A 12,277-nucleotide genomic window follows, 5' to 3' on the forward strand; every position below is an offset into this window, starting at 1 on the left:
GGACTAAGCGGGTCAGAAGCAACGACGGTTTATTTGGCATTTTCCCGAATTCTTTGGTTTTCTGCCCGACGCACCCCAAACGCCCCCGTCCCAGCGCCTGCTCACAGCAGTGGGGGGGTCTGGGGGCCCTGCGGTAGCAGGGGGGAGGCCGCCTCGGGGACCCCCCCCATTTTCTGTACAAAGGTTTAAAAACACGCCCAAGCAGCCCCACAGCTCCGGACGCCCCCAGGAGCCCCCCCCGCGGCGCTCCCATATATATATATTTATATAAAATCCCAGCAAATGTATAAAAACCAAAGAAACAGCTCGGGGGGGCCGTGGGGGGCACACGGGGCCCCCCCAGAACGGTACCAGGGGAGGGGGGGTGCCCCCAGTGGAGCAACAGACGAGCCAGGATCGGGCCCACGGCCCCGAGCTGCTGCCCCACGGCGGGGGGGGGCCGAAATCCGCCGGGGGGGCCCTGGGGAGCGGGGGGGGGAGAGACAGAAACGGGTCAGCAAGTCCCTGATGTGCCCCACGGCCCCCCCAGCCCCCCTCTCCTGCTGGCTGCAACGCAGCTCAACCATGGGCCCCCCCCAGCCCCCAGCATCTGCCCCACACCCCCCCCAGCCCCCCAGCAGGTGCCCTGGGACCCCCCCGCCCCCCCGTACCTGCCCTCATGTGAAGAGACAGCCGCTGCGCTTGGCCAGGAGCTGCTGGAGCTGCCAGAACTGCTCCTCGATTTCCTGGGGGGCCCCGACCCCCACCCCGTTACAGGGGGGCCCGGACCCCCACCCCATCGGGGGGGACAGACCCCCCCGCCCCCCGGAGGGCCCAGAGCTCCCCCTGCCCCCCCACCCCTCACCTTCAGCCGCTGCAGCGTCTCCTCCAGGCCCTGCAGCTCCTCCCCCAGCCAGGCCGCCTGTGGGGGGGGCAGCGCCAGGGGGGGCGGCGGCCCCCCCGCCTCAGCCGGCCAGGACCCCCAGGGCAGGGGGCGGGGGCCGTTGGGGGGGCCCCCTGCGAGAGGGACAGAGAGAGAGGGGGGTGGGTTATGCCCTGCGGTGCCCCCGTGCCCCCCCGGGGGTTACACGCCCTGTGCCCCCCCCCCCCCCGCGCCCCCCCCTCCGTACCTGCTGCCCCCCCCTCGGGGCGCTGCCCCCGGCCCTCGCCCTCGCTCTCGGCCCCGTCGCCCGCGTCCCGCCGCTCCTCCTCGGGGGGGGCCGGCCCGGGGCCCCCCCAGGCGTCCTCGGGGGGGGCAGCAGCCCCGTCCCCCTCCCCCGGCGGCAGCGGCGGCAGCAGCTGCTTCAGCGCTGACACTGAGGGGGGACGGGGGGGTGAGGGGAGGGTCTGGGGGTGCAGAGAGGGGGGGTCTGGGGCAGGATTTGGGGTGCGGGGCAGTTCGGGGCAGGATTTGGGGTGGTTTGGGGTGGGGGTTGGGGCAGGATTTGGGGTGCAGGGGGTCTGGGGGGGCCGTCCCCCCCTCACCTCTGCGCAGCGCGGCGGTGGCCAGGCCCCCCTCGTCGCCGGGCCGGGGGGGTCTGCGCAGCGCCAGCAGCTCGGCCAGCGCCCGCTCCGCCCCCCTCTTCTCGGGGCTCCCCTCGAACTCGGTGCCCTCCACCGCCCCGTCCTTCTCGCGCTCTGGGGGGGGGGGCACAGCCTGTCAGGCCCCGCTGCTCCCCCCGGGCCCCCCCCAGTCCCCCCCCGGCCCCCGCTCACCATCCAGGGGCAGCGGCTCCTTCAGGGACCCCCCGTTCTCGGAGCTGCTCAGCAGCGGCTCCCGGTAACTGCTGCGGGGGGGAGGGGGGCTCAGCGCGAGCTTGGCGCCCCCCCGCGCCCCAAAACCGCCCCCCCGCGCCCCAAGGCCGCCCCTCACTCACTAGATGGGGCTGTGGGGGCTCTGCGCCCCCCGCGACGTCTTGGCCCGGTGGGACCCCGGCAGCTTGAGGGATCCGGCTGTCTCGCTGATCATGGCGCACCAGCTGGGATGGAGAGGGGGGGTGAGCGCCCCCCCAAACCCCTGCGCCCCCCCCGACCCCGCGCACCCCCCTCACTCACTTCTTCCTCTCCGACACCGTCTGCGCCACCAGCTCGTAGATCTGGGCCCCGTTCTCCCAGCTGATGATGACGTAAAAGGCCTTGTGGTCTGGGGGGGTGGGCAGCGAAAAGGGGGTGTCAAGGGCAAGTTTTGGGGTGACTCCAGCCCCCCCCAGCTCTGCTCTGCCCCCGCAGCACCGGCAGCGACCCCTCACCAGCTCCCACCAGCCCCGCGGCCCCCTCGTCTGCGCGGGCGCCCCGTCCCCCCAAACCAGCCCCCCCAACTGCCCTGCACCCCCAAACCAGCCCCGTGCCCCCCCAGACCAGCCCCGTGTCCCCCCACACCCGCCCCCCCACCTGTGGCGACCTCGCGGGTCATGGCGGAGCTGAGCTTGATGATGGGGCTCAGCATCTGCTTGCCGTCGGGCGCAGGCGTGATGGTGCGGCTGTGGCAGCGCAGCACCAGCCGCTCCTCCTGCCGCTGCAGCAGCACCAGCAGGTCGTCCAGCAGCAGCACGTGCACGTCTGGGGGGGGCACGGACACCCCGAAACCCCGGGGTGGGGTCAGCGGGGTACCCCAGCACAGCCCCCCGCCCCAGCCCGCGGCGGCCCCCGCGCTCACCCACGGCCTTGTCCCGGGTGACGCGCCAGGTCAGGGGCCCCTCGTGCACCAGGTTCCTCTTGGTGATGTCCGTGTTCTGGGGGGGTCGGGGGGCTCAGGGGGGGGTCGGGGGGGGGCCCCGAACCCCGCAGCCACCCCCCCACCTCACCTTGAACTCGCTCAGCAGCGGGTCCGTGCTCTGCTTCAGGTTGGAGAGATCCAGGCGCCGCTGGTAGTCCTTCAGCTTCTGCGGGGGGAACGGGGGGGGGGGTCAGGGGCGCGGGGGGGTGTGGGGGGTGCGGGGGGGGGGCGCGGGGGGGGCCCTTACCATGAGGTTCTCCATGTCCCGCACCTCCTGGTTGACGTGGTTCAGGATTTGGCGGCAGCACTCGGCCGCCTGCTCCACCTTGGCCCGCTCGCCTGCGGCCTCTGGGGGGGGGACAGAGGGACGGATGGACGGACAGACGGACCGGGGGGGTGTGCAGGGGGTCTGGGGGCGCGGCACGGCCCCCCCGCCCCCCCGCCCCTCTCACCGGTGCACTTGGTGATGTTGTGCAGCAGCAGCGGGTACTTGGTGAGGCGCTGCATCTCGGTGGGGATGATGTCCTTCAGCTGCAGCCGGCGGCAGCGGGGCTGGCTCTCCGCCTCCTGGGGGGGGACGCAGCGCTGGGGGGTGCTGGGGGGCGCGGGGACACCCCCGGCGGGCGCGGGGACGCACAGGGACCCCCCCGGGGGGCGCGGGGTACCTGTATGAACTGGCTGAAGCGCGTGTCCTTGCGCTGCTTGGCCTTGAGCTGCTCCAGGGCGAAGGACTGGCGGCTGCAGAACCGTGCCGAGATCTTCTGGAACCAGCTGCCCTCCGTGCCCTCGAACTGGGGGGGCGGGGGGGGGGGCCGGCGTCAGCCCCCGCCGCCCCCCCCGGCCCCGCCGCCCCCCCCGCCCCGCGCGCTCACCCGCGCCAGCAGCACGTCCCCGATCTCGGCGATGACGTAGCTGCTCTCCTCCCGCAGCTTCTTCAGGCTGTCGAGGAAAAGGGCTGGGGCAGGACGGGGGGGGTTGGTGGGACCGGCGCCCCCCCCGCGCCCCCCCCGGCCCCCCCCCCCGACTCACTGTGCACCTCCACCAGGTCCTCCAGGCTGGGGAAGATGTTGGAGAGCTCCTGCTCGTCGAAGAAGGCCTCGCGCAGCATGGGCTGGTAGAAGACCTCGAGCAGGACGCGCAGCATGCGCACGTGGGCGTGCTCCGTCAGGAACAGCTCTGGGGGGGCGGGGGGGTCAGTGCGGCGCGGGGGGGCGCGGGGGGGCCCGGGGGGGCGGGGGGGTGTGTCTCACCGTTGATGACTTCTTGCCGCTTGACTTCGCTCTTCTTCAGCCTGAGGAGGGCGTGGGGGGGGGCGAGCTGCCGCCAGGCCGGCGGCTCCAGCTCCAGCTCCGCCACGCGCGGCTCAGTCTCCTCAGACTGGGGAGGCAGAAAGGACTGCGGGGGCTCGCCCCCCCCCGGCCCCCCCGGCTCCAGGCTGCGGGGGGGGGAACACAGAGGGGAGGGGGGGTCAGCACCGGGGCGGGCGGTGAGCACGGGGCACCCCCCGCCACGGGCAGCGACCCCCCACCCTCCCCACACCCGGGGTCCGGTCGGCGACGCTGGGGTGCCCCCCACCCCCCCAAGCGGGGCGGGGGGGGCCGCTGGGCGCCCGCCACCTACGTGGGTCGCTGGCGGGGGGGGGGGCGCGGTCCCCTGCTCCGGGGGGGCGGCCGCCCGCAGGTCGACGTCGCTGCGGGTGCCCCGTGCGGCGCGTCGGGAGCGCTTCCGCTCGGCCAGGCGCAGGCTCTCCGAGCGCCCCAAGCGCCCCGGCAGCCTGCGGGGGGGCGCGGGCGGGGGGCGGGGGGGCCCCGCGGCGGGGGGCGGGGGGGGAAGCCGAGGGGGCGACGCGGGGACACGCAGACGGACGGACGGACGGATGGACGGGAACAGGCAGCACAGAGAGCACGGCGGGGCAGCGGGCGTGCACAGACGGGGGGCAGAGAGAAACGGGGTGAGATGGGGGGGCCATGCGTCCGTCTGGGGGGGCGCGGAGCCATGCACCAGCCCGGGGGGCCTGGGGGAGGGAGGGGCTGTGGGGGCGGGGGGGGCCCCGGGGCAGGGGGGGCCCCGGTACTTAGCTGCACCGTCGCACCCCCCAGGCATGCAAGGGGCGGTCGGGGGTCACCAACCTGATGCGCCTTCTGGGGAGAGAGAACGGGTTAGGGGGGCAGAGGGGCAGCAGCCAAGCGGGGGGGGGGACAGGAGGGGGCCCCCGCGCCCCCCTTCTCCCCACAGAAGCATGTGCAAACTCGGGGGGTCGCCTGCCCCCCCCCGGCAGAACAGGGGGTGCTCACCTCTCGCTCTCGGGCCCCTCCTCTGGGGGGTGCTGCTCGCCGGCGGGGGGCTCGGGGGGGCAGAGGCCCCGTGGGGGGGGGTCCCCCAGCTCCGAGGGGCCGGGGGGGTCCGAGCCTGCAGGGTGGGGGGGGGGGGTGAGCTGGGGGAGCGCTAGGGCCCCCCCTGCGCCTCCAAACCCACCCCCCCCTCACCTGGATCGCCCTCGGCGCCCTCCCCCGGCGGGGGGTTGGTGGTGAAGGCCGTGCCAGGGGGGTCGGGGGTCCCGGCTGCCCCCCCCCGGGGCCGCGCCGCCCCCCCGTCTGTCCTCTCGCCGGCCTTCGGGCCCTTCTTCTCAGTGTGCGGCCCCTTTTCGGCTGGGGGACGGGGGGGGTCAGTGAAACCCCCTCACACCCCCCAGAATAACTCTGACCCCCACCAGGACCCCGACAGCGGGGAGGGGGCATGCGGGGGGGGCAGCGCTCAGCCCCCCCGGGGGTGAATGGGGCGAGGGGCTGAGCCCCCCCGGGGTCAGGGGTCCCGTGGCGGGGGGCGGGGGGGGTACCTTCGCTCTCAGGGACTTTGTTTTGCCTGAAATCAGCATCTGCAAGAGAAAAGGGAGCTGAGGGGGGGCCAGGTTGAGCCCCCCCAGCTTCGGGCGCCCCAGGACGGGTGGGGGGGTCAGAAGGGGCAGGAGAGCCCCCCCTCACTCACTGTGGGCGTCCCGGCCCCAGAGCGCGGCCCCCGGCAGGCTGAAACCCTTCCGCGCCTTCACCTGCAGCTCGTCAGCCTTCCTCCCCGAAATCTGCGGGGGGGGGGGGAACGGTGGGGGGGTCAGAGGAGTGGGGGGTCAGAGGGGTTGGGAGGGGCAGAGGGGTGGGGGGCTCAGAGGGGTGGGGGGGGGGTCACAGGGATTGGGGGGGGCAGAGGAGTGGGGGGGGTCACAGGGATGGGGGGGGTCACACCCCGGGCAGGGCGCAGGGGGGTCTCACCTTTTTGCGGAAGAAGTTGGATTTGGATTTCTTGCCATCGCCCAGTTTGGTTTTAACCCCCAGGTACTTCATGTAGGTGACGATGGCGCCGAAGATGGCGGAGCTGGAGGGGGGGGAGAGGCTGAGGGGGGCCGGCGGGGAGCCCACAGTCCCACAGTCCCCCCCCACAGACTCCCCCCCCCCCAGACCCCCCCCCCGACCCCCCCAAACACTCCCCTCACCTCTTCTCCTCGTCGGAAGAGATGGTGAGGCTGGGGAGAGAGCAGAACGTGAACCGGGCATCCGGGGAGCGCGGGGCCCCCCCGCGCCTCAGTCCCCCCCAAATCACACCTCGGCCCCCCCAGCCCGCGCCTGGCCCCCCCCAGCCCCCCCCACCTCACCGGCACGCCAGCCCCATATCGCTGGGTCAGCGCCGGGCGCCAGAGCATGGTCCGGTCAGGAGAAGCGTGTGTGTGCTGGGAGGGACTGGGCCGGACTGGGCCGGACTGGGCGGGGGGGGCGGGGGGGTGACACCGTGCGGGGCTGATGCAATCGGGAGCAATACCCCGGAAAAGGGGGGGGAGGACAGGGGGGTCTCCCCCCCCCCAAGCCGCCGCAGCTGGCTGCGGTCTGGGCCGGGCGCCCGGCGGGGAGCGGCCAGATGTGGCGGAGGGAGGGGGTGGCCCGGCGGGGCGGCCGGGGCCGGGGGGGCTCCCCGGGCGCGGGGGGGTCCCCGCCGCGGGGGGGTCCCGCACTCACTGCATCTCCTCCAGCCGCGCCAGCAGCAGCTCCGCCAGCTGCTTCTCCTTGGCCTCGCGGATGCCCTGGTCCCGCGTGCGGTACGACTCCAGCTCCGCCAGCTCCTGCTCGCCCGGCGTCATCCCCATCAGCCGCTTCGACCTGGGGGGGGGATGTCAGCGGCGGGGCCCCCCCGCAGCCCCCCCGCGCCCCCCCCGGCCCCCCCAGACCTGAAGTCCTCCAGCTGCCGGCAGATCTCGGGCTCCTGGAAGGCCTGGATCTCCTGCAGGTACCGGCGCTGCACCTCGTCCGCCAGCAGCTCGGGACGCGTCCGGTCTGCGGCGAGGGGGGGGGCGTCGGCGGCGCTGCCCCTCCCCGCCCCGCGGCCTCTGGGGGGGCCCCGCCGCCTCCTGCGGCCATTCCCCCCCCCCGCAGCCCCATGAGCTCACCCTGGCTGGGGCTTCCCAGACGGCTTCCGGCCCGGCCGCAGCAGCTGGGTGCGGCGGGCAGAGGAAGGGCTGGGGCGGGGGGGGCCCCCAAGGAGGGGGGGGCTCTTGGGGGTGCGGGGGGGCCCCCCAAGGAGGGGGGGGCTCTTGGGGATGCAGGGGGCGCGGGAGGGCTGAGCCGCGGCCCCCCGGCCCCCCCGGCAGCGGGGTGTCACTCACCCAGCTCGAACTGCACCTGGTGGGGGACGGGCACCCGCAGCAGCTGCAAGAGAGGGGGGTGAGGATGGGAGACCCTGCCGAGGGCCCGCGGGGCGCGGGGGTGCGCGGGGGGGGGCACTCACCCCCGCCTTGTCCAGGAACATGTGGCAGAACTCCAGGAACTGCTTCTTGCCCTCCTTGGGGTTCATCCTGCGCAGCATGTCCACGTGCAGGTAGCAGAGCTGGGGGGCGGGGGGGGCACGGGGAGGGGTGAAGGCAGGGTGCCCCCCCCCGCCGCCCCACACCCACAGACCCTGTGTCCCCCCCCCGTATTTTACCTCAGCTCCAGCCCCTGCCAGCGGGGAGGGGGGAACAGAGACAAGAGGTTACTCGAGGGGCGGTGGGGGTGCAGTCGCTCACCCGTGGGTGCCCCCCCGGGGCGTGTGTCCCCCCCGTGCCCCCCCCCGTGCCGCGGTGACCCCCCCGCCGCGCTCACCACGGGGCAGGAGTCGAACTGCAGCACGACGTGCTGCAGGAAGGCCATGAGATAGGCCGGGTGCTGCCGCACCAGCTCCAGGCTCTGGAACAGGCTGTTCTGGTCGTCGGGGTTCTGGGGGCGGCAACGGGGGGGGGTCAGGGGCTGGGGACCCCCCCGGCCCGGAGGGGGCGCCCCTTCTCCCCCCCCCCAGCTCACCGGCTCGATGTCGTTCTCGAAGTCCTCGTCCTCGGCCCCGATGATGGCCACCCCCGAGGCGCCGGCCCCGCGGGTGCCCGCCGCCAGGCTCTGGGGACAGACAGGGTGCTGTGGGGCACGGGGGGCGCTGGGGGACCCCCCCGCGCTGGAGCGGTTTCTCGGGGGGCTCTGGGGGGGTCCTGGGGGGGGGCAGGCACTCACCCCGTTCAAGGCCTCCTCGGGCTCCATGCTGCCCCCGTCCTGCGGGGAGAGAGGGCGTCAGGGCGGCGGGGGGTCACACCTGGGGGGCTCGGGGGGGGGGGGCTCGGGGCCCCCCCGCGGCGGAGGCGCCCTCCCCGCCCCCGGCGCCGGGGCAGGGGGGGGCCGGGGGGGCGGCGCCGCGCTCAAAGGGGCTCTGTGCCGCACAAAGGGCCCCATTGAGCGCCCCGCGGCGGGGGGGCCCCGCTCCACCGGCCGGCGCTTCGGGGGGCACCTCCTGGGGGGGTGGGGGGCACTGCGGGGGTGCCCCAGCGCTGCCCCCCCCTGCCCAAACCCCCCCCCCCGGCCCTGCCCTCGCAGCTACCTGCTTCCGAGCTGGCGACAGGCTCCTGGCAGGGCAGGAAATGTGGCAACCCCCCCCCGGCCCCGGCGAGCGGGGGGGCGGCCCCCAGGGAGCGGGGGGGCAGCGGCAGGGGGCCCGGCTCTGCGGGTGCCCCCCCCGGCGGAAAGGCGTCTCCCCGGGCTGTAAAACAAAGCGGCGGCCCGCGAGTTATTGCCGGAGCGAGCGAAGCTTCCTGCAGGAAGTGATGTGCGGCCGCCCCGGCCCCCCCCCGCCGCGCCCTGGGGCTGCGCGACGGCCCCCCCGCGCCCCCGGCCCGCGGCCCCCCCCCCGGCAGTGACAGGGCCCTGCCCCGCGGCTGAGGGGACACCCCGCTCCGGCCCCCCCGGCCCGCTGCCCTGTCGCCCCGTTGGCCGCTCTCCAGCCCGGGCCGCGGGGGGACGGTGCTGGGAGGGAGGGGCGGGGGGGGCACCCCGCTGCTGGGGGGGGGGGGGGGGCCCGGGGGTGTGGGGCAGGGCGGGGTGTGGTTTAGGGGGGGCCGGGCCCGCCCGAACCCCGCTGGGAGCCCCGGCACTGCCGCCCCGGGTGACAGGCACGGGGGGGGCGGCCCCGGAGCCCCCCCCCAGCGCCCCCCCGGCCCCCCCGTGTCCGGGGCACTCACCGGGCCGGGCCGGCAGCAGGAACCCGCGGCCCGTCGCCGCCCGCCCCTTCCCGGCGCTTCCTGCGGGAGGGGCGAGGCCGGGCCCGCCCCGCGCCCTGAGGGGGGTCCCGGGACCCCCCCACCCAGACCGCCCCGTCTCGGGGCGGGGTCCCCCACACGGCCCCGCCCCGCGCGGCCCCCCGGGGGGGCGGGTTCGGGGCGCCGGGGCGCATCTCCTGGTGCGAGGCCCGGCGCGGACGGCGGCATGGCGGGCGCTCCCCAAACCCGGGGCGCCCCGCTCCTGCTCCCCCTCCTCCTCCTCCTCGGCCTCCTCCCGGGTAGGGGCTCGGGGGGGGCCTCGGGGCGGGGGGCTCGGCGCGGGGGCTCGGGGCGGGGGTCAGGGGTCCCGCGGGTCCCTCACCTCGACGGCGGGCTTGTTGCGCGCCCCGCGGCAGCGGTGACCCTGGGGGCGGCCGGCCGGCGGCGGGGCGGAGGGGGGGTCAGCGCGGCGCCCCGAAAAGCGGCGTCTGCGTGTGCCCGTGCCCCCCCTGCCGCCCCCCGTGTGCCAGCGGGTCCCCCGGGACACCCCGGGGCTTCCTGTCAACAGCACCCAGGCGGGAACCGAAACCGGGCGGGGGTGTCGGGGCGGGGGTGTCGGGGCGGGGCCCTCCCCGCGGTGACGCCCCCTCCCCGCGGTGACGCCCCCTCCCCGCAGGGCTCCTCTGCCGGGCGCCCACCACCGCATGCCGGGGCGGCGAGTGCTCGGTGCCGCCGCCCTCCCGGGCGTCCCCCCTGGCGGTGACAGTGGAGCGCGGTGCGGGCGCCCGCTGCCCCACGGGCACGGTGGCGGTGGAGCCCGGCCCCACGTCCCGCACGGCGGCCGTGGGCGAGGCCCTCAGCCTCGAGTGCCGGTTCCGTGCCCCCGCGGGGGCCCGCGCCACCTGGTACCGGGTCTGCCCCCACCGCAACTGCAGCCGCCCCCACGCGCCGGTGGAGGCCGGGCAGGGCCGGCAGCTGCGGCCGCAGGCCGGCCGGCTCAGCCTCGCCTTCCCGCGCCTCGCCCGCCACGACAGCGGCCTCTACTACTGCCGCGTGGAGGCCGGCCACGCCGCCGGGCAGTCCTGCGGCACCTTCCTGCGCGTGCGCGGTGAGTGCGGGGGGTGCGGGGAGCGCGGGGCGCGGGGGGGCCCCAGGCTGACCCGTCCCCCCCCGCAGAGCCCGCGGCCATGCCCTTCCTCAACATCAGGGAGTCCACCAAGAACCGCATCATCACGGCCGAGGGCGTCCTGCTGCTGCTCTGCGCCGTGGGGCCCGGCCTGCTGCTGCTCTTCAGGGTGAGGGGGCGCGGGGGGGTGCCGGGGGGGGGCCGAGGGGGGCCCCGGCCGCGCTGACGCTGTCCTGCTTGGCCCTGCAGAAGCGCTGGGCCAACGAGCGGCTGCTGCAGACCAAGAAGAGCATCTGCGAGGAGGAGAACCTCTACGAGGTGAGCGGGACCCGCGCCCGCCGCGGGTGGGGCGGGGAGGGGGCGGCACCCGCCGGCCTGACCCCCCCGCGCCGTGCCCCCCCCAGGGGCTGAACCTGGACGAGTGCTCCATGTACGAGGACATCTCGCGGGGGCTGCAGCCCACCTACCAGGACGTGGGCAGCCTGCACGCCGCCGACGCGCAGCTGGAGAAGCCCTGAGGGGGCGTGGGGGGTCCCGCCGGACCCTCGCCCCCCCCCCCCGCGCACCCCTCGAGGCTTCGCTTCGTGAGCACGAGGCTCGCCCCGCACCACCCCCCCGCCCCAATAAAGCTGCCGAGCCACCGGCCGGGTCTGTGTGCTGCTGGGGGGGCTCTGGGCACAGGGACCCCCGCCCCGCGGAGCGCCGGTAAAACACCCGCGGGAGGGCGAAGCTGCCTCCGGTCCCTGCCAGCCCTGCGGGCGCGGCGGCAGCCGGGGGGGGGGGGGGTGGCACCTCCCGGTCCCCCGCCCCTGTCCCGCATGAAGCCACCGCCCCCCCCCCCAGCACCGCAGGGGCCGCTCGGGGCGGCTGAACCGGGGGGGGGGCTCCGGGGACTCACTGGGTGTCCTGGGGCTGCGCCGGGGGATGGTCCCTGGGGGGTGACAGTCCCCTCAGCCCTGGGTCCCTGCGGAGTGACAGTCCCCTCATTCCCGGTCCCCACAGACTCACTGTCCCTTCATTCCCGGTCCCCAGGGGCTCAGGGTCTCCTCAGCCCTGGATCCCTGGGGAATCACAGTCCCCTCCCTCCCTGTCCCCTCCCTCCCTCCCGGGTCCCTAGGGGTGGCCGTCCCCTCCCTCCCTGTCCCCTCAGCCCATCCTCCCGCTCACCTCCAGGCTGCGGTTCCCCTCTCGCCGCGCGAGCCCCTCCCGCCGCCGCGCTCCCAGCCAATCAGCGGCGGGCGCCTCGAGACCGGGGGCCAATCCGCGGGCAGCGCGGGAACGGCGAAGGCCCCGCCCACCCCGCCCCGTTCCCGGCCGCTTCCCAACGGCCGAGGCGCGAGGAGCGGCCCCGCCGCGCGCCCCCCGCAGGCCACGCCCCCTCAGGCTACGCCCACCGGCGCGCGGGGCGGGGCGGGGCCTGTCGGACGGTTGAGAGCGGCCAGAGGTGGTGGGGGGGGGGGGGGGCAGTGGGGGTCCTGGGGGGGCCTGAAGGGAATATGGGGGTCCTGAGGGGGAAATGGGGGTCCTGAGGGGGTCTGAGGGGGAAATGGGGCCCTTGAGGGGGAAATGGGGGTCCTGGGGGTATCTGAGGGGGAAATGGCAGTCTGGGGCAGGGTGTGAGGGGGAAATGGGGCCCTTGAAGGGGGCCTGGGGTCACCTGGGGGAGGTGAGGGGGGAATGGGGGGTCCTGGAGGGTGTGCTGGGGATACTGGGGGTCTGAAGGGGAAATGGGGGCCCTTGAGGGGGGGCCTGGGGATGGTGGGGGGCTGAGGGGGAAATGGGGGCCCTTCAGGGGGGGCCTAGTTAACAGGGCGCCCCAAAACCTCCACCCTCGGGACCTACTGGGCCCTTCTCCCCTGCCCGCCCACCCTTTGCTCAAAAAGACCCTTTTTTTGGTGTTTTCCCAGTTGGATTCGGTGCC

The 12,277-nt window shown here is 76.0% G+C and overlaps 2 protein-coding genes across 3 annotated transcripts; one reads left to right on the forward strand and one right to left on the reverse strand.

Moving 5' to 3' along the window:
• Positions 1–12: 12 nt before the first annotated feature.
• On the reverse strand, positions 13–8,744 carry ARHGEF1 (Rho guanine nucleotide exchange factor 1). 2 transcript variants are annotated; one of them, XM_074857680.1, is made up of 31 exons: positions 8,576–8,744; positions 8,215–8,253; positions 8,014–8,103; positions 7,816–7,929; positions 7,463–7,561; positions 7,341–7,383; positions 6,906–7,011; positions 6,697–6,837; positions 6,180–6,209; positions 5,959–6,061; positions 5,681–5,771; positions 5,532–5,570; positions 5,182–5,343; positions 4,990–5,104; positions 3,946–4,130; positions 3,725–3,871; positions 3,568–3,650; positions 3,361–3,486; positions 3,148–3,262; positions 2,943–3,043; positions 2,784–2,861; positions 2,636–2,711; positions 2,371–2,538; positions 2,035–2,122; positions 1,857–1,958; positions 1,696–1,763; positions 1,465–1,617; positions 1,110–1,295; positions 845–996; positions 651–725; positions 13–460 (listed from the first exon to the last, which is right to left on the reverse strand). In XM_074857680.1, the coding sequence occupies exons 2-30, from the start codon at positions 8,239–8,241 to the stop codon at positions 657–659; spliced, it is 3,057 nt and encodes a 1,018-aa protein (XP_074713781.1). In that variant the 5' UTR covers positions 8,242–8,253; positions 8,576–8,744; the 3' UTR covers positions 13–460; positions 651–656. The 2 variants fall into 2 exon arrangements, with proteins under 2 accessions (XP_074713781.1, XP_074713779.1); XM_074857678.1 differs by having other exon boundaries at positions 1,696–1,766.
• A 482-nt stretch (positions 8,745–9,226) lies between these two features.
• Positions 9,227–10,997, forward strand: CD79A (CD79a molecule). The gene is made up of 5 exons (XM_074857681.1): positions 9,227–9,529; positions 9,907–10,338; positions 10,407–10,525; positions 10,606–10,674; positions 10,761–10,997. Exons 1-5 carry the CDS (start codon positions 9,457–9,459, stop codon positions 10,872–10,874), a joined length of 807 nt encoding a protein of 268 aa, XP_074713782.1. The 5' UTR covers positions 9,227–9,456; the 3' UTR covers positions 10,875–10,997.
• The last annotated feature ends 1,280 nt before the right edge of the window (positions 10,998–12,277 follow it).

This window comes from Strix uralensis, unplaced genomic scaffold (genome assembly GCF_047716275.1).
Source record: "Strix uralensis isolate ZFMK-TIS-50842 unplaced genomic scaffold, bStrUra1 scaffold_258, whole genome shotgun sequence".
Classification (NCBI taxonomy): Eukaryota; Metazoa; Chordata; class Aves; order Strigiformes; family Strigidae; genus Strix; species Strix uralensis.